Source organism: Lepidochelys kempii, chromosome 10 (assembly GCF_965140285.1).
Source record: "Lepidochelys kempii isolate rLepKem1 chromosome 10, rLepKem1.hap1, whole genome shotgun sequence".
Lineage (NCBI taxonomy): Eukaryota > Metazoa > Chordata > Testudines > Cheloniidae > Lepidochelys > Lepidochelys kempii.
In genome coordinates, this window is record NC_136389.1 from 37,935,120 (window position 1) to 37,959,659 (window position 24,540).

Below are 24,540 nucleotides of genomic sequence, written 5' to 3' on the forward strand. Positions count from 1 at the left end.
TTTCCCCAGCCCTGAAGCACAGAAATACCAAAATGAGATCTGCTCTGACAGTTGAGAAGAGAGTGGCATTAGCCCTGTGGAAGCTTGCAATGCCAGATTGCTACCGGTCAATCAGGAATCAATTTAGAGTGAGTAAATCTACCGTGGGGGCTGCTGTGATCCAAGTAGCCAGGGCAATCAATTCACTTCTGCTAAGAAGGGTAGTGACTCAGGGAAACATGCAGGACACAGTGGATGGCTTTGCCTCGATGGGGTTCCCTAACTGTGGTGAGGCAATAGACGGACTGCACATGCCTATCTTGTCACCAGACCACCTTGCCAAAGAGTACATAAACCACAAGGGGTACTTCTCAATCATGTTGCAAGCGCTAGTGGATCACAAGGGCCATTTCACTGACATCAAAATGGGATGGTCCGGAAAGGTACATGGTGCGTGCATCTGCAGGAACTCCAGTTTCTTCATAAAGCTGCAAGAAGGAACTTTCTTCCCAAACCAGAAAATTACCGTTGGTGATATTGAAATGCCAATAGTTATCCTTGGGGACCCAGCCTACCCCTTGCTCCCATGGTGCTGGTGCAGTTTACTCACTAGGTTAGCCTCAATGAAAGCAATATTCTCATTGTTGTTGCTGCTTGCTGTGTGCTCCATAATATCTGTGAAAGTAAGGGGGAAAAGTTCTGGTGGGGTGGGAGGTTGAGGCAGATCACCTGGCTGCCAATTATGAGCTGCCAGACACCAGGGTAATAAGAAACGCACATTGAGGCGCACTGCATCTCCGAGAGGCTTTGAAAACCAGTTTCATGAATGACCCAGCACTGCTGTTCTGTGTGTTGTTCCTTACCAAGCTGCCTCTTTTTTCGCATGTACTGCCCTGTAAATTAAACTCCCACCAACCACAGTGTGCACAGTGAATAAAGAGCCTCCTGTCCTCAATCCATGCATTTTCATTATGCTAACAAACACTGAACAGAGACAGCAATGAATAGCAAAGATAACCTGGGTCTAAGGGCCTGATAACATGGCGGGGAGGAGCACGGACCTGATAACATGGCGGGGAGGGGCAAGGACATGTAGTTTATTACAATTGCACTATCTAGCAATCAAAGCTGTGGGAATGAGAGCCTTCTGCTCATGAACCATCCCCTGGAGTTGAGTTCAAGGGATAATGGAGCTCTTTCCCCCCCACATTCTAGGACATCTGGGAGAGGACACATGGAACTTGGTGAGGAGGGCAGCTGATTCATCACTGGGTACAGCAGGACTCTAAGGTCTAGTTGCCTTTCCTGCACCTCAACCAGATGCCTCAGCAAGGCTGTTTGCTCTCCTATAAGACACAACATCTCCTCTGGCGTGTTGCGCTCTTGTTCCCTGCATGCTTTCCTGCCCTCTTGGTCGGCGTGCATGCTCTCTGACAGTGTAAGCCTCCATGCATTCAGCTGGGCCCTGTCAGACTCAGAGGAACACATCAAATCACAGAACATGTCTTCCCTTGTCCTCTTTTTTCGCCTTCTGATCTGGGACAGCCTTTGTGCTGGTGTGGAGGAAGCACCCACAGACAAGGTTGCAGCTGCAAGGAAACAAAAACCACAAGGGTAGCCTTACAGAACATACATTGTTGAAAACAGAAGGTTAACTCTTGCAATGAATGAAACACTTCACAGCAGTAAATACATTCCCTGAGGTACACGGCCACATTTTGTCTTTTAAAAGAAGCACCTACCAGTAAGGTACAACACACGGCAGAGCACTGGGTAGCAGATTTCAGTTTGCAGGCAGGCATGGTAAGCACACAAGAAAGGGTAGGTGGTGGGTGTCAGGGCACACTCAGGGACATTTTTTGGTGGGGAAACTCTTGGCACATAAACAGGCTTTTCCAGGGAGCTCCCTTTGCCTGGCTGGACTGGCAGCCACTGTATCCCAATTGTTTACCTCGGATTAAATATTAAACACAATTGTATTTAACCCCTGTAGTGTGATTACAAGTGTGCACTCACCAGAGACCGCCTTCAAGGTCCTGCAACAGTAGGTCCTGGGAGGGGATTGTCTCCAGAGTTAGGAAAAGGTCCTGGCTGTCAGGGAGAATGGATCTTCCGCTTGCCTGCTGTGCATTCTCCTCCTCATCATCATCAACGTCCTCCTCGTTGTTGCCTGTGGCCGCCTGAGGCCCCTGGGAGGTATCCACAGAAAGTGTTGGGGTACTGGTGGGGTCCCCATGAAGAATCACATGCTCATAGAAGCAGCATGTCTGTGGCTCAGAACCAGAGCTACTGTTCGCCTCCCTTGTCTTCTGGTACGCTTGCCTGAGCTCCTTCATTTTCAAGCAGCACTGCTGTGTGTCCCTGGTATAGCCTTTGTCCCCCATGTGATTTTGGCATAGGTGTCAGCGTTTCTTCTGCTGGTTCAGAGCTCTGCCTGCACAGACTCTTCTCCCCACACAGCAATCAGATCCAGCGTCTCCAATATGCTCCCTGCTGGACTGTGTTTGCAGCCCTGGGCAGGCATATCAGCTGCGCTGGTGAGCTCTCCACACTGATCAAACAGGAAATTCAAAAGTTCCCGGGACTTTTCCTGTGTACCTGGATGAAGTGCAGTGGAGTTGAAAGTGCTGTCCAGAGTGGTCACATTGGAGCACTCTGAGACATCAATCCCTTCAAATTACACAGCGTTGTGTCTACACTATCCCTAATTCGACCCAGGAAGGTCGACTCTAGCGCTACTCCTCTGCTGAGGGGGAGTACAAGTGTTGATTTTACAAGCCCTTTGGGTCGGTAGAAAGGCCCCAGTAGTGTAGACACCATCATGGCTGAACCCCAACTCTCAAGGTTACAGCTTTTCTCTGACCTTGGCTTGGTAAATGCTGCCACCACCCAAATACAACAAAACCCCCTTTGAATCCAGGAAGGAGCACTTAGGAATACTTCCCTGTGGAGTGCCCTCAAGCCCTTATATCCCCCCCTTCTGGGGAACAGCTGAAAAAGGAAACAAAGGAAATTAGCTGTGGCTACCAGTTAATCAAACAACATGCACAAACCTCTTAGGACACCAAATATACAATCCTGTTATTAAAAAAGGTAAATTTTGTTAAAAACAAAAAGAAAGAAAATACATCTAGATTTTAAAAGACTAATTCCAAAAATCAAGCACCCCAAATTGCTTTCTTGGGGGTTCATCTTAAAGGTTACAAGCAAACAAAAGCATCTGGGATTAGCACAGAGGAGTCCACAGGTTGGAGTTCAGCTAAGTAGCTCTAGGCATGATCTGAGGATTTATAATCACACCTTGCTTAGCTGCTTATGGCATGACTGCTCTGACCCTCCAGCCCAGAGAGAACAGACAAAGGAAAGTTTCTTTCTCCATTTTAAAAAGTTCTACCTTCCCATTGGCTCTTTTGGTCAGGTGCCCACTTTTTTCTTTACCTGGGGGACTTTTTAACCCTTTACAGGTAAAGCAAGTAAAGAACAGCTACCAGGAGGGATTTTACAGCTAACTGGCTGTCCATCAGAGGAAGCTATCCCCCCACTTTTTTTGTTACAGACATGCACGTTATAAATTCGACCTAAGGCGGCATATGTTGACCTAACGCTGTAGTGTAGACCAGCCTTTTTAAAGTCGATCTTGTTTGCTTGAGCTAGCCCCCTCACCGAGCCAGGTCAGTGTCGGTGTAAGGAGCTCTGCTGGCTCTCTCCCTTCCCTCCAGCCTGGGATCACTCATTGGAGGAAAACAGAATTCGCCCTCGCCCGCTCCAATCCCGTGGCCAAATCTCCCTGCCGGTTTGGGCTTCAACTCCGCGGGGATTCAGAGCAGGGGGAAATCGGGAACTGCCGGGAGTCCGGGGAGATCCTAAAGAGACAGGTAGGCGTTTACTGCAGGAATCGGGGGGTTACACTGGAAAGTGACGCAGAGGGGAGTCGATTGAAGAAGGATCCGAGAGGGAGAATGAAGTAAATTAACCGGGTGGGGGGACGGGACACAACCACTTCCTTTTTGCTCCATCTTCATTGTTCAAAGCGACGCCTTCTGCGAATTCTGTATTTCCTGTCCCAGAAACCCTGTGTGTGGGGGGGGACCCCTGCGGAGCTAAACGGCCCCCGAGCACGTCCGCAGTGGGCAGTTTGCAAGGCGCAGCACAGGTACGTGCCGAGGGGTCCCTTGAGGGGGCGGGTCGCGGCTCCCCTCAGTCCTGTGCGCCGGAGCGGGGCTGTCGATTGCAGAGCCCTGCGCGGCTCCCGGGGCGGAGGCGGCTGTGCGGCCGCTGGCTTGAGAGGAGCGCGGGACCGCGAGGGAGCCTGGATCCCCCAGCTCCTCATCCCCGGCCTGGTGCTGCCCTGGCTCCGAGCTCCGCAGCAGGGGCGGCGGGTCGGCCAGTTCCGCCAGGGGGTGGGCGAGCTGCCTTTCAAGGGACGCGGGAAGAACGGCGTTCAAGCGGCTCCCGAAGCCTTAGGAGTGCGGTTCCCTGGGCCCCCGTTGCTGCCTGGAAGATGCACGGGGAGAAAGCCCGGAACTGCCCAGAGCCGGCCTTGGAAGGGAGGCAACGACCCTGCTAACTCCCGCCTGTTCTCTCCTGTGCAAGGAAATCACCGCAGGTAGCCCTGAGGGCGGGGTGTTGCTCCAGCTTTCTTGTTTAACTCCTCCCTGAGATTTGGTAGATGTCCCTGACCTTCTGGAACTTGCATCAATGAAGCCAAGATGTGTAAAAGAAAAAAAAAAAAAGCACTGTGGATGTGAAGAATACCCTGTTCCCCCATTTAGCCCCGGTAATGACTGAGCAGGCTTTAGAGGTTTTAGAGTAGCAGCCGTGTTAGTCTGTATCCGCAAAAAGAAAAGGAGGACTTGTAGCACCTTAGAGACTAACCAATTTATTTGCGCATAAGCTTTTGTGAGCTACAGCTCACTTCCTCAGACGCATGCAGTGGAAAATACAGTGGGGAGATTTATATACACAGAGACCATAAAACAGTGGGTGTTACCCTACACACTGTAACCAGAGTGGTCAGGTAAGGTGAGCTACTGGGGGGAGAAAGGGGGAAAAACAACCTTTTGTAGTGATAATGAAGGTAGGCCATTTCCAGCAGTTGACAAGAACTTGTGAGGAACAGTAGGTGGAAAAATAAACATGGGGAAATAATTTTACTTTGTGTGATGACACATCCAGTCCCAGTCTTTATTCAAGCCTAATTTAATTTCCTAAATGAACCTAACCTAAGTTCCAGTTTCCCAAATTCTCCAGCTCCTGTGATCCTTTGGCATAAAGTAGTGGCTCACTTTTCTCTTCCTCTCTCTCGTGTCTCAGGGCTGCAATGTGATTAGAACACTGTTTGTGCCAGTCTATACAAGCAAAACCAACCCTTCTTATTAAAAAGCCAGAGCACTGCTGTTAAATAAGGCCCTGTGGCACTCGGGTTTGCTGCATAGCTGGGCCCTTGCTTTAGGAGACTGGTATCTTGTCTCGTGTTTGCGCTGAACCCTTGTAGCTTGACTGATTTCCCTGCACATACCCAGAGTCTCTGAAGAGAACGTGGGGTGGCATCTCCTAGTATGATCCTCTCCCTTCTCAGCCCACCTCTTTCAGCTGAAATTGTCAGCCTCCCCATCTGTGTGTGGACATGAGGGCCAGGGCTGATGCTGGAAAAGGCCACTTCCCTTCGCTGGTGACAAATCGGGCCCACTCTGTATGTCCTGTGGAGAAGTGTCCCAAAGGAGGTGTGCAGTGCTTCTGAGGGAAGGGGATGTGCCTGGTCCTGTTTCCCTAATGGAGGGGAGCAGGCTTGGGGAGTGGTCATGAGCCTTGGACGCCAGGGCGGTGCATGTGTTGGGTGAGTGGAAGGAGAGCATGTATGAGGCTGCAGCAAGTCTGTGTGGGGCAGCTCAAGAGGGAAGTCTTCCCCAGGGCAGAGTGGGTCACCCACGCTGATCCTTCCTTTTGTGGATGGAAGCCAGCCACTAGCAGCTTCATGCCCTGCAGGCACACAGCACACTGCTGGCTGAGCTGGGCTGGCTCTGTACTGATCAGTCGTTCTCAGCCGCAATTAACTAGTTGGGGTATGTCTATTCAGCCTGTGGCTCTGAGTCTCCCCTCCCATCTTGACCGACTCACTTTCATACTAAGTGCTAAAGACCTAGATTTTGCAGGCTGGAGCTTGGGCTCTGAAGATGGGGGGAAAAAAGGGGGAGGTGGACTTCAGAGCCCAAGCTGCAACTTCAAAGCACGGTCTATACATCTATTTTTAGAGCACTAGCACGAGTCCCGCTAGCCTACATGTGTCAAGCCAGGCTGGGAGGCTTACTGTCTTGGGCTGCATAGACATACTTGGGCTGCGTAGATGTATTCTGTGTGGGTACCTGGGTTGTCAACATCACCGTGAGCCTCGGCGCTTGCCTTGCAATGCCCTGATGTTGCAATGTTTGCTGTGACCTCCCACCATGGATCAGTGCAGTATCAGGCTGTGGTTTGCACAGTAGATGTGGGCTGCAGAAAGAGCTGGAGTCCTTGTCTTGCTCTGCCTTCCTCTTGCAAATCCCACTGACCTTTAACCAATGAAGCCTCCCAGGATGCTGTGAAGCAGGCCATTGTTCTTATCCCTCATGTACAAATGGGGAGTGAGGGAAAGTCACTTGCTCAAGGTCCCTCAGACTGTGGGAGCTGCCAACAGAATGTCTGGCTCCCAGGCCTGTGTATGATGTCACCTGGTTTAGAAGTTATCACAGGTGCCACCTGCCCACGCATCTAGACTGAGATCAGATCCTCTGGAATAGGCAGATGATGGAGTGACTTTTAATAGAAACCCTCGTGAAGCAGGGAAAATGTCTGACCTGGTTAAGCGTCTTCGTTTTTCAGTTCCTCCCCACCTCCAATTTCTAGAGCTGGTTTCAGAAACAGCCATGCTGTTCTCTTTCCCGTGGAGAATTGGTCATCTGCCCCATGAGCATCATCAGAGAGTGACCAGCTGGGACTGGCTGTTCCCTTTGAGGCTAGAAAGATACACCTACAGCAGTGCCACATTCATCAGCCTTTTGCAGAGATGAAATGGTGTACACAGTGCAAGCAGCTTAGGAGTTGCACACAGTCTGAGGAAGGAAAGGAAATGGCAGTTAGCAAAGAAATTAATTTTGCCTCTCTCCCTCCCACAGGGGTTGTAATAACAGAGGACTTGGTTTACCCGCTCTAGAAACACAGGGACAGGATGGGCAAGGAGGTAACTAGGGTCAGCCTGAGTTTTGTGGAGCCTGGTGTCAGGTGACACGTGAAGGGCCCTATGCAGCTGCCTTACTATCAGGTGCCTTCAAACATACACAGCCAGCTTCTGGCTGTACTGAAACTTACACACCCCTTCTGAGCTGTAAGGAAACGCTCTGGGCCTGCTGTACCCTCCCCTTCCCTTTTTCTGAACTCTGAAGCCTGGAGATGAAGTGGAGGGAGACAGGACAGTTCAGGAATTCAGCCTTCCCTGTGTGGCCTGCTGAGCCAGGTGGGAGTGGGATGGTGTTGTCGCCACCAGGCTAGGCTCCTGGCGCAGGGCCCTGGAGCAACAGGCTTAGATGGGCTGCAAGTTGCTACTGCTGGTAACCTTTAGAGGACAGGGAAAGAAAGGTGGATAGAAAGCTGGCTAGATTGTCAGGCTCAACGGGTAGTGTTCAATGGCTCCATGTCCACTGGCAGCCAGTATCAAGAGGAGTGCCCCAAGGGTCGGTCCTCGGGCCAGTTTTGTTCAATATCTTCATTAATGATCTGGAGGATGGCGTGGATTGCACCCTCAGCAAGTTTGCAGATGACACTAAACTGGGAAGAGAGGTAGATACGCTGGAGGGTAGGGATAGGATACAGAGGGCCCTAGACAAATTAGGATTGGGCCAAAAGAAATCTGATGAGGTTCAACAAGGACAAGTGCAGAGTCCTGCACTTGGGATGGAAGAATCCCATGCACCGCTACAGACTAGGGACCAAATGGCCAGGCAGCAGTTCTGCAGAAAAGGACGTAGGGGTTACAGTGGACGAGAAGCTGGATAGGAGTCAACAGTGTGCCCTTGTTGCCAAGAAGGCCAATGGCATTTTGGGCTGTATAAGTAGGGGCATTGCCAGCAGATCCAGGGATGTGATCATTCCCCTCTATTTGACATTGGTGAGGCCTCATCTGGAGTACTGTGTCCAGTTTTGGGCCCCACACTACAAGGAGGATGTGGAAAAATTGGAAAATGTCCAGGGGAGGGCAACAAAAATGATTAGGGGACTGGAACACATGAGTTATGAGGAGAGGCTGAGGGAACTGGGATTGTTTAGTCTACAGAAGAGAAGAATGAGGGGGGATTTGATAGCTGCTTTCAACTACCTGAACGGGGGTTCCAAAGAGGATGGATCTAGACTGCTCTCCATGGTAGCAGATGACAGAACAAGGAGTAATGGTCTCAAGTTGCAGTGGGGGAGGTTTAGGTTGGATATTAGGAAAAACTTAATGCGTTACCTAGGGAGGTGGTGGAATCTTCTTCCTTAGAAGTTTTTAAGGTCAGGCTTGACAAAGCCCTGGCTGGGATGATTAGCTCACTGATATCTAATGAGAGCCGTATCCCCAGCCCAGGGATTCTGTAGATCAGAGCCATCTGCTGTGTCCCTTTAACTATGTCACACAGCTCCTTTAATTCTCTGGGCCACTTCCCTGTGGCTCTGCATGTCTTCACCCTACCTTAGGGTCTTGTCCTAATGGAGTCAACCAGCTCAGGGCTCCTTCTCATTCTCCCCAGCTTCTGGCAGCACTGCCCTGTCCAGGGTTCTGTAGCTCCATCAGCCAGTCACACACCACCCATGCTCCTACAGCTCTAGGGAAGAAGAAGAAAAAAACAAAAACAACAACAAAAAACACACAAACTCCCCCTGGCCCTGCAGCACTTCTTATACTTTGCTGCTGGGACATAGCCACTCTAGGCAGCTTGGAGGACCCTCTCCACTGCTCTTTTTTGGGGCAGGGTGTGACAGGGCTATGAGGTCTCCAGCAGGGGGCCTCAGAGGGTCTGGTATACCCCATCACAGGCGCTTTGAGGAAGACACTAATACTGCATCTGATGAAGTGAGCTGTAGCTCACGAAAACTTATGCTCAGATAAATTGGTTAGTCTCTAAGGTGCCACAAGTCCTCCTTTTCTTTTTGTGAATACAGACTAACACGGCTGCTACTCTGAAACTAATACGGGGGCTTACTTACCTGGCAGGGGAGATACCATGATCACGAAGGTGGTTTTCCCAGGGTGAGGCTCATCCATTGCACTGCGGGTGTGCTGACCCCTGCGATTTCCCCAAATGCGGGAAACTCGACTGCATAATTTGTGGTAGTGGGGGACTGCGTTCGCGCTGTCCCCTGGAAAAAAAAGGAAAAAAAAAAAAACTCATCAGGCTGATGGGTAACTAGGGGGTTGGAGTGGAGCTGTCTGCCTGTCTGGACACAAAGCTGGTCAAGGGGCTTCCCTGCACTGTCCCTTGCCAGTGTCTTATTCTTGCATTCTCTAAGAGAGCTACAGGGAAGGGTGGGTTGTTGTGGTGTTCAGTGGAGAAGCTTTGTAGCAGATGCCTTTGGATACAAAGAGCTCTTTAATGCCATCAAGTTCCATAGGGATTTTTTCAAGCGCCTTCCTTACTATGTATTTTTCTCTCTTTTCAAGGGGCAGAGTTGGGAAGTCCCTCATCCTACTGATCCCCTTTCCAGCAGATTTGTGTGGCATTTCCCCTTTATTCTGCACACTTGGGGTACCAGAAGACCTGAGGGTCTCCTGTGTGTGCCTTGATTTGAAGTCTTTTATCACCATCCAATCATGGCAAGCAGACGGTGTTGCTGAACAGAATTCCATCCATCCCTGGTACTGTGTGCGCCCAGTTGAACCGGAATAGAAAGCCCAGCATTTTAGGACTTGGGAGAGCTAATGGCCTATGCCACAGGAGCCGGACAGCTGGTGGCTACCATGGTGCTTATGTGCATATTGCTTCGTGAGGCATCTGCTCAAAATCTCATCAAGAACCAGAAGACAGAGCACTCACTCCTGATAAATGAAATCAATGCGGACAACCCGGGGGAAGATACCTCTGAGTTTGTGGAGCTCTATCACACCAGCGGCCGAAAGGCCCCCTTGGATGACTACTACCTGGTCTTTTACAATGGTAATGGCAACCAGGCCTACAAAGTCCTGAACCTTCAGGGCAAAGTCACCGATAATCAAGGGTTCTTTCTTGTTGGGTCTTCCACGGTGAAGCCCCAGCCCTCCGTTATCTTGCCTAAGAACACTATCCAGAACGGGCCTGATGCCATTGCCCTGTATTATGGGAAGGGGAACTACCAGGAGGGCATGAGGGTCACCAGCGACGGGCTGGTGGATGCCTTGGTCCATAAGTCTAGAAAGAATGACAGAGCGGACATGTTGCTCAATGTGCTGACCCCTGACAGGGATGCTTTCCTGGAAGATCCCTCCTTCAGGACCACAGACGAGTCAATAGAAAGGTGCCATGGGGAGGGTTCTCAGTGGATCTTTCAAGTGGCCATGCCCACCCCAGGCAAGGATAACCACTGCATCCCCTCTTCCCAGCTGAATGCTTCTGCCGTGCTGATCAGCGAGGTCCATGCTGTGACCTCTCCTGGGGAGTCAGAATTCATTGAGCTTCAGGGACCTCCTTCCACTGCCCTGAGGGACTTGGTTCTGGTGCTGATTGAAGGACGGACCAAAGAGGTTTATTTCTTCATGGACATTTATGGAAAAACCTCTCCTGAGGGGCTATTTCTCATTGGTCCTGCGCAAGCCAGAACCCCAGGTAGGATCCCACTCTTCAGACTACTGTGAACATCTGAGAGTGGGGGTTATGGGTGCAAGGACAGCAGAGTCTTACTGTCCTTCTGTCATCACTCACCTTCCTCACTCCCTCCCCCTTGGAGGGGGGCCCCAAACGTGAAAGACTTGGAAGGAGCTCATGATAGGGGTTTGATCCCATTTTGGGGACTGTGGAAGGAGGTGTTGTTTGCTTTCTCTGGAGAAGCAGTGCTGGTGGGTGAACTAGGCTCTGCTCCCAGCTCTGTAGCTGGTGACCTTGGGTAAGTCACTTCACCACTCTGTACCTCAGTTTCCCCATCTATAATACAGGGCTGACACCCTCTTCTTGAGAGATCCTCTAATGGCAACCATTGTGTAAGGGCTAAGTAGTACTTTCCCCACCTCCATAAAAAAAACCCCAATCTCCATAATATCAGTGTCGTTTTTTTCTCTTTATGAGCCAGCTGTGAAGTTACCAGACTAGGCTCATGCTGACTGGCTGTGCTGGGATCTGAACTTCTCCTAGCTTCTGACATTTCCTATGGGGAAATGGATGGGGAACAAATATCTAATTAAACTTGGCCATCTGAACAGAGGAATTTGGCTGGTGGAGACACTGACTCTGCAGCACATCTTGTGTAACTCTGTGTGTCAGGATTGGTTAGTCATCTCTTACAAATACGAGACCCTTATTTATACTTTTTTAAACTGCAATATACATTTCAAGCAGTTCAGTTACATTAGATACCCAGAACTCTGGCTACTTTTTAAAAACCAGATTGATCACTTAGAGAGACACCAACTTGAAACCTAATCAATCTAAAACAAATGAGCTAAAAGTAGTTTCAGGTCCTTCGCCTGAATCATCCTTCCAAGTACTGTGGTTTTGTAGTCATGTCTGGTGTTTCTGTGGGTGTCTCTGTGTATGTCTCTGTGTGTGTGTGTGTGTTGGGAATAAGGATGGTTTAGTGGTTAGGCTGCTGGCCTGGAACTCCATTCCCTGCTCTGCCACAGACTTCCTGTGTGACCCTGGACAAGCCACTTACAGCTGAGACACTGTGTACAGAGAGGGTACTAGTGCTGACCTACCTCACAGGGAGGATGTGGTGGGAGGATAAGCACCTTAAAGGATGTGAAACGCTAGATACCGCAGTAGTGAAAGCCATATATGAACTTAGATTTTGTTTCTCTCCTGTACAACTGAGAGAGAGACTCATACAAATGTGGAAACTGACTAAAGAGGAGACTAAAAGTGCTGCTAAATGCACAAAGTTGACTGAAAAAGATTAAGGGAAATCTCTTTTTCCACAGTAACTGTGTCCTACTTGTAGCAACAGCAAGTAAAACATTTTCTGACCAAAGGTTTTGGGTTTTTTTAAGTCGACCATCTCTCTTTAAAACACTAGTCACACCAAACAATCTCTACTTCTCTTGCTGAAATTCAAACTGTCAGCAGTCCATTCATGGTGTCCCTGTTTTCCTTCAGAAAAATAGTGTTTTACATTTACACCAGAACCTTCTGTACTTAAATGGGGTTTGAGATCTATGAAAAAGCAAAGGGGATTCAGACTCACTGGCAAGCTATACTACCTCTGGCTGTGATCGTCTCCTGTCTCAAGCTAAGCAGGGATAGCCTGATGGGGTGGGAGATACCCATGGAATATGTTTAATGCTGCTAATTCAGCAAGAGGCTCTCAAGTCAGTATGAAACTAGTTCCCCAGGATAGCAGTAGGAGATGCTGTGCTGCCTGTGGAGATGCCATGTTTCAGGTGAGATGTTGAATGCTTCTGGTCCATACTCCTTATGGGGGTTTTTTAGTTTGTATTTTTTGAGAGGGGGGCTAAGATTTTCAAAAGAGTAGTGATTTGGGGGTACCTACATTCTTGGGGGCCCCCAAAATGAGGCACCTTCAAAGGACCTGATTTTCAGAGAGTGGGTACTTAGGACTTTCTGAAAATCATGGGAGGCCCCCCAAAATTGAGACACCCAAAATCTTTAGTCTCTTTTGAAATCTTGGCCAGTGGCAACTGTAGAAATCTAGGCCGCAGTGCTTCCAAGGTGCTGAGCAACAAATAGAATAGTGTCCAGGCCAAATTCCATCAGGGCAATTTATTAGGATGCCCAAGTTAGCAGCCAAAGCACAGGAATTGGGTCGCAGCCACTGTCCTGCCGTGACTCTATAGTCAATAACTTCAATCCCCTATGCCTGTTCACCATCTGTAAATCAGGGACAGGACTTCCCTGCCTCTTAGGAGTACTGAGGTTTTATTCCTTAATGTTTTACACTTTGAGATTCTTGGGTTGAAAGTGCTATAGAAATATTTTTAAAATTCTACCTCCTGCAATTTCAATCAGCTAACAAATGAAATAAAATTGTGTCAGTGCCACAATGGGGAAAATAAGGAAATGCATCAAAATTAAGGTTGGATTTTCAACCTTAGTTCTGTGCCCTTGTATTTATGCCTCTAACGTATCGTCACTTTATATCACACATTTATACTTAAATATGATAATAGAATACAAAATGGATTTTTTTTAAACAGCTTTGTATATAGTGAGTTACAGTATATTCAACTTTCAGGCTTAGCTTGTTTTGCAGATCTCATTGATCATTAAGCCAAGTTTGAATAAAAGCACGTCAGAACTTCTTGTTTACAATTTTGTGCATGTCAGCTATCTGATCAGAATGCAGGGGCAGAGTTTTGTCTCCTTATGCAAGTAGAACTCATACAGCAGAACCAGCTCTGCTAAAACTCCCCCACAAAATCCACCTCTGGGCACAGTGATGGATGGAATATTGCAGCCCAAAAGAAAGCTCTTTGTAAAAGTTGCAAGTGTAAATGACAGGGAAAGGTGGGGTCAGAGTGGGAGCTCAAAATGGAAATGAACTCTCCCTGTGCTACATAACGTGATCTGCTGCTTTGCTGACCCTGAGCTCTGTTAGTTCCCTGCTGAGTTGTTGCCAGTTTGTATGTTTTTAATTCACTGCATCTATTCCAATCTTTCTCATTCCTCCCTGCGGTGCAGTTGACCTGCCATTCCCACCAAACTCCAGCAGCCCTCTCCTCAGCACTGGTCTCCAAGCCATCGCCCTGTACATTGGAAACAGCAGCAGTTTCACACTGGGGAAAGCAGCATGTGCTGCCAACCTATTGGATGCTTTAGTGTACACGAGCAATGGGAGTGCAGACCCAGAGCTCCTGGAGATCCTGACCCCTGGGAGACATGCCTATGAGACTAACAGGTGAGAAGGCAGCCAGTAGGGATGGGTTGCTGGGGTCTGAAAGGACTTTTGCTTAATGGACTGTTTTTTTGCTCTTCCAAAGCAATGAGCAGACCCTTGAGAAAGTTTTGGTCACTGGCAGGGTAGGGGAATAAACCCCTTGGATGCCCTGCTGAAGGGGTGGCTCCTCCCCTGCTTCCCAGCAGAGCAGCCGGGTGCAGGGGCCCAGACACTCAGCAAGGAGCTCAGCTGCAGATCCTAACAAGGGCATGCTCAAGGGAATCAGCTGAGCCAAGTGGAGCCAGCTGGGCTGTTGCCTGGGAGGAGATATAAGCCCAGGGAAAGGCTCGGGGGGGGGGGGGGGGGCAGTGAGGGGGAGAAGGCAGGGGATTGTAGTTCTGTCTCTACCGACTGCAGGAAGCCTCAGGGGCCAGAAGACCCAGAGAAGGGTCAGCGTGGGGATCGGTGTTGGGGGAATTGGGGCTGCACTAAGCACTGTAAATAAAAAGACATGGGTGAAACAACTGAAAGAGGCATTGGGACCCCTTCTTTGACCAGCCTAAGCACAAGAGCACAGGGACACGAGGCAGGGAACCTGTGCGCACCCTGAGACAGTCACCCATGAGAGGTATGTAGGGGAGTCCCTGGTAGCAATTGGTTTACTGTATGGCATGAGCTTTCTCTGGTCAAGCCATGACCCACGTGTAACAAGGTGGGAGGCCTCTCCTGAATGTATGCCCCTTTTTCGTTCAGCCTGATGGTGCCCTCATCACACACCAGCCTTTATCCAGCTGCTTGACTTGCCAGTCTCCCCTCCTTGATCTAACGTCTAGACTGGAACACACTGGCCCATCTAAACCCCCAAAAAAATCATTGGCTCCTTCTGCCAATCTTATGACTGGTATGATTGGATCCATCATCCACCCCATTTCCCACAATCCACTTCTCTCATTCAGAAAGAGACTCTCTAGAGGAATACCACCGACTAAATGTGTGCATCTCGGTCAGTAAGCATCAACGTGGGTAACAAGTGACTGATGGGCACATCTTGGTCTCTGGAAAGGTTAGGGCAGCGAATGGTGGAATGGGTGAGGTGGGGCGTAAGCAGGGTGAGGGAATGGAATGGGCGGGGTTGGGTGGACAAGTAGGTAGAAGACCATGGAAAAGCCTCTTGTCCGTGGTATTGACAGAGGAACTGGGATCGAAAGGGAGCATCTAATTGTTTAAAATGAAGCCAAGTGCCCTAGCTCCAAGCTGGAGAAGAGCTGTTTCTTTATCAGCAAGGAGGAGGATTCAGAGGAAAACAGCTGGAACTCTTGTTGAGTCAACTGCTTCAGAGCTAGTTGTGATTTAATCCCTTGATTGGGAAATTGGGCATTCCAGACACTTTCCTCCCTCCCACAGTCCTCTGCCCTCCACACAGAACAGTCTGCCTCCAGCCAGAAAGGTGCCCTACTCTCCAGGAGCAAAGCAGCTATACTCTGTGCAGCTGTTTACACTCTGGGCTCCATCCTTAGTCCCTGGGATCTGATCTGGGGGCTCTGGTCCACGTCTTAATTTTTAGCTGCTTTTGTTCCATTGTCTCCCACCCTGTCCAGCAACCGCATCCTGAGCTTGAAACTCAGAGATCCAGTGCAAGCATCTACCTTATTAGGCCAGCTCATTCTGGCCTCAGGTGGCCACCTTTGTTGGCTGGAAATAAGGGAAAACGCGTGAAAAACAAGGGACAATGCTTTGTTTAAGGGACATTTTAGGGAAACACCATTTCCCTTTACATATCATGGATTTTTCTCCCCAGTGTTCATTTTGAGTGCCCTCAGGTATACAATGCAGTTATCCTCAGCTTCAATGGAATGTTTCAAATGTCCTTATTGTCAGTTTTAATATATTTCAATACTTTTCAAAATAAGGGATGGGTAATCACCCTACTCTGGCCAGGCTGTACATCCACTGAAACCCTTTCCCTGGTGGACTCTGCGTAGAGCTGCATCACCTTTGGAGATGGGAGAATGGAATGGAGGAAATGGGTAGACAGTGGCATGCTGGAAGAGAAGGGGTGTGTTGAAGACACTACACTCTGCTGTCTCGAGAGGTTCTGAAGAGCTCTTGAGTTTCTTTCCAGAAGGCTAGGGGTGATAGAGGAAGGGAAGTCTCTCCATCTGATTCTTTATTTTGGGTGGGGAAAGCAGATGTATATGGCATCAGCATCCGCTCCTGGTGCAGGCACCCTGCTATTTAGTCAGGAGCACCAACAGTCTGGGTTGCAGATCATATTTTCTTCTAATTTGTGTGTCTGCCTCTTTCAGCCACCAGCCAGGTAACATATCCATGAGTCGGTGCAGCTGCTGCTCCGTGACCCGGGACCCCTCCATCTACGCCCTCAGCAGCCCCACGCCCGGACAGTTCAATGACTGCCCCAGCAGCCGCTTCAGCCAGTCCATCTCCCTCTGCCTCCATATAGCAGGTGGGTCCTAGATACCATCTCTGTTCCCTGGATCTGAGACCCCCCAGGGAGAATCTAACAAACTGCCCTGAAGGGACAAACAGGTGGACATTCTCCCTTATAAGCTTCAAGGAGCCTACTTAGAACTTCAGATTCTACTGTCCATCCTGGGAGGGGCTCAGATGTTACCAGAGCATCTGTAAAACTGTCAGCAGCAGGAGGATTAGCACAAGGCATTCATCCTAAAGGAAAAGTGGCCTCCAATCTTTTACAGTGCAGCGTCATGATCACCGAGCTCTCCGTTTAGCTCTGTTTCTCCATTGTTCCAGCTTAGGGTACAGACAGGAGCAGGAGGGGAGAAGTGCTCCCCGCCCCCCAAAGAAAATGGGGGCCTTAAAAGGAAAATTGTGGGGTCCTATGTTTATTCTCAAAGGTGGTACTCACCCCTGTGTAGAGAGCTGGCTCTAAGCCTGTGAGCCACTGAAATCCCACTGAAACCCTCTGGGCATCACTGGTGCATAAACCCACTTTACATAAGGGTGGTTTTCATGCCCAATGACTTCCAGAGCCCAACTGCCCTGCTTGCAAGTCAAAAGAACCTGCTGTGTTCTTCCCAGGAATGAAGATTCCACCTGGAGAACTGAAGCTGATAACACCATTAAGGAGGCCTGAGGCTTAAGTCTTCAGCTCTTATAGTTGAAGTGACTCTGCAGAGTTAATAACATTTAAGCACTTATAGAGCTTTCTGTGGGTACCTTGCAAAACTCTTTACAAAGGTAAAGTTTGGGGGCTGGGAGGAGGCATCATCATCCACGCTTTACAGTTGGAGAAATTGAGGCCCAGAGAGTCATAGATTTTTAAAGCCAGAAAGGACCATTGTGATCCTTGTCTAGACTTACCTCCTGAACAGCACCAGCCAGAGAACTTCACCCCATCCTTTCTCCATAACTTTTGAAATGCAGCCCCCACCTGATCCCCCTCATGACAGGCAGGGACACTTGCCACTAAGCTCACAAGGAAGAAGCCACTAACAAGAAAGGTATGGGGTGGGGAAGTGACTTGCTTAAGGTTATGCAGGGAGTCAAGTGCAAGGCTGGGACTAGAATCAAGGTTTCCTAATGAGTTCCCTAGATCAGCCAACCTTCCTGAAACACATGAGAATACACCAGGCGCAGATGTGAGAAGAAAGATGACACCAGGCCTGTCACTCAAGTCCAGCGATTTGCGGGAAAACAGCTGTGTTTGGAACCAGGGAAACCACACTGACTTTGGGTTCAGCAGTTCACGCAGTGTGTGTTTAACCCTGGAGGATGGCTGGTGGTGGCATCTAGTTCTTTATGCCCCCATCTTTCAAGGGGGTTTCTCACTCCCTTTCCTACTAGCAAACAAATTCCAGGCTGAACTTCCTGAGTCCCTATGTCCCTGGAATCTATGCAAATCAGAGCCCTATCTGGTCCTCTCGGGCTCTAACCAAGAGTAGGGCTGCAGCTGCTACAGATGCACCAACAGCAGGGATGCACCGGACGGTGATAACCTTGAACTTGTGGCTCTTGTTGACCTCTTCAAGTCACTCCCAATCTCTTTGTTTCACAGATTGCCAGCTGTGGCTCCTAGGGTCATATGAGATACAGACGGCTCTAGCCCAGGCCCTTGACAAGCTGTGCAATTGTGGAATGTCTGTTGCATACTTTAAAGGTGAGAGAGAGGTGTCTCAGATCCACATTGGCTAGGGCTCACTCTCTGCCAATGTGCTACACCTGGCTTTATTAATGGATTTCCACCTTCTATGATGAAGCCTAACTATTTTATTTTTGAGCATGGGTGAACTTGCTGCTTGTGGCAACGACTGGTGCTGGCTAGGGCCACGTATGGTACAGACAGACAGGTGCTGAGCAGTAGTCCCATACATAGCTCTGCTAATGCATTTTAGTCCTGACCTGCAGCTGCCTCTGCTATTCCATCCCTGAGCCTTTACTGTCATTCAGACTTGTGTGGTGGGCCTTTCTAATGTAACCTGGCTAAACCCAGGTCCCCAGTTAGATTTGCATCCAGTTCACTAGAGAGAGAACGTCCCAATGCATTGGCCCCCTTAACCACCCAGTATACAGACGCTACAGTAGGGAGATGAACTCAGTCCTGTAATACAGGACTGTAATCACTAGAGACTAGGCTTTCTTTCTAAGGCTTCCTCTTTGATGTGCACTGGGGACCATGTTATGGCTCTGCCCAAGTTAAACTGTGTGGCAGCAGAGGTCCCACTGAGCTTACCTCTTTGTAGTGAACATTCAGACCAGCCTGTTGTTGCAGTAGAACAGAACCATGGAGAGCTGAGCCAGCTGATATGATTTCATGATTCATAGAACATCAGGGTTGGAAGGGACCTCAGGAGGTCATCTAGTCCAACCCCCTGCTCTAAGCAGGACCAAATGCCCAATTTTTGCCCCCGATCCCTAAATGGCGCCCTCAGGGATTGAACTCACAATCCCTGGATTTAGCAGGCCAATGCTTAAACCACTGAGCTATGATGCTGACCACAACTCCACCATCAGCATAGACAAGGAGAAGTTGCATTCAGCTTGCCATGGTTAGACCCTGCTGAGGGTCCAAACCTGGCTGCTGTTGGGCAGCTGTCAGAGACTGAAATACAAAGAAGGGGGTGGTGACAAAAGGGTGCAGACTATGTCTGGGTGTTCCATGTGGGTTCAATCATAGAATACACCTCCAGGCTGGTGGAAGGGCTGTGAAGCCCATTGGATGCTTGCATCACTTCAAATTCTGTGGCTAAATTCTACCACTGCCCTGGATGGGAGTGGGAGGTGGGGTGGTAGAAGATGTACTGACAAGCTGTGGGTCGCTTCTAGAGAAGGGGTGGCTGTCGTGAAGCCAATGCACCTCTCTGCTTTCCTCTTCAGATCCTGTAACAACATGCCGGGGCACAGAGCTTGTATTCACCATGCTCCTGATTGCCAAATCAGCTGAGCAGCTGAGCAGCCTGGTACAAGCCTTCACCAGCTTCCTGGAGAGCCCCAGGGCAGCAAGTTTCAGCAGCTGGAATGCCACAGTGGAAAAGGCCTGTGTCAAACATGCTAATGTCACGGCATCTCCTCCAGGTACCTGTTGTCATTCTGATCAGGGAAAAGCGGACATCTGAAGTCGGACATGCATCTCTAGCTCCTTCAGAGGGATTCCTTTCCATGCTAGTTGAGTGCGAAGTGTGTGACATTGCCCTAATTCTGCCCCTCTCCATCCAGTTACTACCCCCATTATATCTTGTTGCCTTGGCTAAACTGACATGCCCTAGTGCTGTTGGTTGATGAGGCTAAGGGTGGGCAGGGAATGCTGATGTCTCTTTGGGGTGTGCTGGAGCATTTCATAGAGGAGACTACGTGGCACTTCATTCTTTATAGGCCAAACCCAGGGGCCATGTGTGCCTTGAATGTATTCACACCCACTTACTAACAAGTGAGGGAATTGCTGTTGGTGTACCACAAGGAGCCAGAGGAAGGATTTAGCGATACTCCTGTAGTGCCTTGGTGCTTGAGTTACCCTAACTTGGAGTTGGTGGGCTAACATCTTGTACAAGGGGTAGTATGCCTCATGGGTGGATGAGTAGGGGAATCTAGGCTGCAGTAATGCAGGGACTGTCTTCTGTTCCTTGTTTGTACGGTGCCTAATGCAGTGGGGCCCTGAGCCCTGGGAGGGTTCCAGAGGGCTACCTCAACAGAAACACATAAGAGTCAGAGAGAAGAGATGTGCTGGTGATGATGACACCTAGCTCTTACATAGCACTGTCATCATATCAGCCTAGATTCTCTCTGTCCACAGACTCCCCTCTTAATTTGTCTCTGTGTCTTCAAAGCAAATTAGAGGCACTACCTACCCTTGCCCAGCCCAGGTGCAGCATGAACAGGTACCTGGTGGTGTCTAATGGGATTGTCCATACAGTGCTGTACCCTATCTAGCTGCAGGAAGCAAAATGCAAGCCAAGTCTAGGGTGATGGTATTTTTTCACTCTTAAAGGTGCCTCATCAGAGGGGACCAGTGAGCCACCTTCCCACGCAGCCGAGCTGCTCATCAATGAGGTGAATCCAGACAATCCGGGAGGCCAGGAGGATATGGAGTACATCGAGCTGCTCTACACTGGGCAGACACATTTTGACCTCCGTGGTTATTGGCTGGTCCTTTATAACGGCAAAAACAACCAGGCCTACAGGGTGGTGAACCTGACGGGCTACTGTACTAATGAGCAGGGCTACTTCCTGGTGGGGAGTGCATTGGTGACCCCAAGTCCAGTGATTGTTCTGCCTCCGAACACCATCCAGAATGGGGGGGATGCTGTGGCCCTCTACCACAGTACCACGTTCATCTACAGCGTGGGCATGGCTGTGACTGAGGCAGGTCTGGTGGATGCAGTGGTCTATAAGTCCCGGGCGTCTGACAGGGCAGATAAGCTGCTCAAAGTACTGACCCCAGGGCAGAATATCCTGTATGAAGATGACTCCCACAGCAGTCAGGATGAGTCTCTGAGCCGGTGTAACAGCCAGAGCCCCAGAGTCCACAGCAGCTTCCAGGTAGGGGACAGGAGCTGTTTGGTCTCCACTGGGTGGGTCTTAGCTGTGTTCTAATCAGCCTATCAAGCTGACATATGGCTGGGTCTTCATAGACACTTGTGTCTATTGTTTGTGCCCTCTGGGTTAGACTATCTCTCACTCACACTCCTATTCCCTCTACTAACCATGTGATGGCTCCACACTACACCTTATCCAAACAAAGGGCTTCAGACTAAGCAGCTAAATTACTGCCAAAAACTGAGATGTTGCCAATAAACAAGCACAGTCTCAGCCTCCATGGTGCTGAGGATCTTAATGAGTAAAAGTGATTCCTCAGCTGACCATAAATGAGAAGAAAACTTGGGTTCTAAAGTTCTGACCCTGAGAAATCCTGGACTACCCCTCTGAACTGGGTCCCAAACGCACAAGGCATCTTCTCCTCTTGGAAAATCGGACACCAGGTCACCTTTCATGTTCCAGCCTCTCTGGTGCATATTGTCCAAAGTGCAGTACAAAATTTACCATCCATTGCACCCAACTTCCTTTCAATTGAAGGAAACATTTAAAGGGACATGCTCAACTGGAATTGGTTGAATTTGGTGCCTTTCTTTTTAATCCCTCTTAATTTTAAAATTTCTAGTTTCTGACAGAGACCCCTTTAAGCAGCACACACCCCTTTAAGCAGCACACACCAAGTTTTTATCAGATTCCTTTGATAAAGCTTTGTAAGGATTTTCTTTTCCCTTGCTGATGTTTACAAGGGTCTTTCAAGCAGAGGACTGGGCAGGCCTAAAAGTCAAACATGTTCTTGAAGCAGGTAGAATGTTCACAGCAGCTGGAAGGAATCGCGCTAGCCAACAGCACAAGGTCCTTGGACACTGCCATCTGTAGTTATTGAGGGATTTGTGGAGAGACATTCAAGCCTCCTATTCCAAGCAGACTTAGTACAAAGGGAGGGGACTATGTGGCATGGAGAGGAGATATGAGCGAAATAGTGACCTCTGATGGTTGGGAAAGGAAATGATACTGTGGAAGGACACTTGTCCAAAGGACATGTGCAGACCCAGCAGTGCAACTGGGGGAGAGACAATGGGGCATCTGGTGGTGGTTGTGAGAGATCTCAAATAGGGGTACCTGAAAGAAGATTGTGGGGAGGAGCTGCTGCCTTCAAGCTTGAAAGTAAAGCCATCCATTTCTTGAGCATAGGACATACCTGTGCTGCAGGGTCCCATTGCAGGTGGGGAGTCAGATTGCAGTTGTATGGGACTGGAGAAATCCAATGCTGTGAAGAGAGGTGCCGCCACCTAAACAAAAGAGGATAGAAAGGATCCCTCCTTCCCTCATAGCCTGGTGTCTCTGTCTCTGCAAGGTGACTACAATAACACCATTCGGGGAGAATGCCTGCGCCAACTCCTCAGCACCATCTCCCACCGCCCCCTCCTTTCTAATCAACGAGCTGAGCATGACCAACAGCACCGCCTCCTACCAGTTCATTGAGCTGAAGGGGAAACCTGGAGCCACCCTGGGAGGATACACCCTGGTGTTCTTCTCTGGGCAGGATGGCAAAGCATATGCCAGCATCCCACTACGGGGCACATTCGGGACCACGGGCCTATTTGTGATTGCACCGTCAGGACCGCCCAGGCCTGGTAAGGCTGACAATAGAGTACTGCATACAGGTGCTTCCTTCACTCCCACACTGAGTCTAGAGTTGGGTTTTCTTCTGTGGGTGAAGTCCAGAAGGCAACTTTTTGGGAGGCAGATGGCTGGAGACTGAGTGGCTTCAGCGTTGGGGGGATGGGTAATGGGCTATGAAGCCTTGGATCTGCAGGGTGCTAGTTCCAATATTGCCCATGTCAGTAGTGTTTATATCTCAGCTGTAGCTCATGAAAGCTTATGCTCAAATAAATTTGTTAGTCTCTAAGGTGCCATAGATAGCTGAGTTTGTGATGATCGGGAGAACCGTATTGTGACTTGCCTGCCTGGTGTGAAGGTTGTGGATCTCTCGAGGCATCTAGATAGACCTATGTGTAGAGCTGGGGAGAAGCCGGTGGTCATGGTACATGTAGGTACCAAGGGTAGGAGAGACGTCCTGGAGGCCAAATTTAGGCTGCTAGGAAAGAGACTGAAATCCAGGACCTCTCTGGTGGTATTCTCAGAAATGCTACCAGTTCCACGTGCAGGGCCAGGTCGGCAGGCAGAGCTTCAGAGTCTCACTGCGTGGATGAGACGATGGTGTAGGGAGGAGGGGTTTAGATTTATTAGGAACTGGGGAAACTTTTAGGATAGGTGAGCCTCTACAGGAAGGATGGGCTCCACCTACACCAAAGTGGATCCAGACGGCTGGCACTTAACATTAAAAAGGTTGCAGAGCAGGTTTTAAACTAAGAGATGGGGAAATCCGATTGCTCTGGAAGCTAGGTTTTAGTCAGGAGGAGAGGATGAAAGAGAACAAAGTATGGGCCAGATCAGACGAGAAACATTCACATAAAGAATCTGATACATCAGAAAAGGGCAGACAAATAAACAGTGACAAGTTTTTAAAGTGCTTGTACACAAATGCTAGAAGTCTAAATAATAAGATGGGTGAACTAGAGTGCCTCGTGTTAAAGGAGGATATTGGTATAATAGGCATCACAGAAACCTGGTGGAGTGAGGACAATCAATGGGACACAATCATTCTGGGGTACAAAATATATCGGAAGGACAGAACAGGTCATGCTTGGGGGGGGAGAGGGAGTGGCACTATGTGTACAAGAAAATGTAGAATCAAATAAAAATCTTAAATAAATCCACATGTTCCATAGAATCTCTATGGATGGTAATTCCATGCTCTAATAAGAATATAACAGTAGGGATCTATTATCGACCACCTGACCAGGACAGTGATAGTGACGATGAAACGCTAAGGGAGATCAGAGAAGCAATCAAAATAAAAAACTCAATAATAGTGGGGGATTTCAATTATCCTCATATTGACTGGATACATGTCACCTCAGGATGAAATGCAGAGACAAAATTTCTTGATACTTTGAATGACTGCTTCTTGGAGCAGCTGGTACAGGAACCCACAAGGGGAGAGGCAACTCTCGATCTAGTCCTGAGTGGAGCACAGGATCTGGTCCAAGGGGTAACTATAACAGGACTGCTTGGAAATAGTGACCATAATATAATAACATTTAACATTCCTGTGGTGGGAAGAACACCTCAGCAGCCCAACACTGTGGCATTTAATTTCAGAAAGGGGAACTATGCAAAAATGAGGAGGTTAGTTAAACAGAAATTAAAAGGTACAGCGACTAGAGTGAAATCCTTGCAAGCTGCATGGACGCTTTTCAAAGACACCATAATAGAGGCTCAACTTAAATGTATACCCCAAATTAAAAAAACACAGTAAAAGAACTAAAAAAGAGCCACCATGGCTTAACAACCATGTAAAAGAAGCAGTGAGAGACAAAAAGGTATCTTTTAAAAAGTGGAAGTCAAATCTGAGTGAGGTTAATAGAAAGGAGCATAAACACTGCCAAATTAAATCTAAAAATG

At 49.0% G+C, this 24,540-nt stretch overlaps 2 protein-coding genes and 1 non-coding gene across 7 annotated transcripts in view; 2 read left to right on the forward strand and 1 right to left on the reverse strand.

The window, feature by feature from the left end:
• Window positions 1-929: 929 nt before the first annotated feature.
• LOC140918468 (uncharacterized) overlaps window positions 930-24,540 on the reverse strand; it is an 85,906-nt gene continuing 62,295 nt past the window's right edge. Inside the window, exons 7-10 of the transcript XR_013636412.1 lie at window positions 9,193-9,345; window positions 8,678-8,810; window positions 6,813-7,067; window positions 930-1,568 (exon numbers count right to left, since the gene is read on the reverse strand). The gene's annotated coding sequence lies outside the window, so the exon portion shown is untranslated. The remainder of the gene's footprint in view (window positions 1,569-6,812; window positions 7,068-8,677; window positions 8,811-9,192; window positions 9,346-24,540) is intronic.
• The window catches only part of LOC140918467 (uncharacterized), a 33,147-nt gene continuing 12,379 nt past the window's right edge, over window positions 3,773-24,540 (forward strand). The window contains exons 1-9 of one of the 5 annotated variants that reach the window (XM_073362925.2): window positions 3,773-3,854; window positions 4,047-4,132; window positions 9,647-10,784; window positions 13,809-14,025; window positions 16,311-16,468; window positions 18,041-18,142; window positions 19,360-19,557; window positions 20,468-21,018; window positions 22,367-22,646. In XM_073362925.2, the coding sequence (XP_073219026.1) occupies window positions 9,905-10,784; window positions 13,809-14,025; window positions 16,311-16,468; window positions 18,041-18,142; window positions 19,360-19,557; window positions 20,468-21,018; window positions 22,367-22,646 (2,386 nt within the window). In that variant the 5' untranslated portion in view covers window positions 3,773-3,854; window positions 4,047-4,132; window positions 9,647-9,904. Of the gene's footprint in view, window positions 3,855-3,936; window positions 4,133-9,646; window positions 10,785-13,808; window positions 14,026-16,310; window positions 16,469-18,040; window positions 18,143-19,359; window positions 19,558-20,467; window positions 21,019-22,366; window positions 22,647-24,540 lie in introns of those variants that run through there. The other 4 variants (XM_073362927.2, XM_073362926.2, XM_073362931.2 and 1 more) reach the window with 4 other exon arrangements.
• LOC140895220 (U1 spliceosomal RNA) lies at window positions 9,185-9,348 on the forward strand. The gene has a single exon (XR_012154155.1). It is a non-coding gene; the product is annotated as a U1 spliceosomal RNA (small nuclear RNA).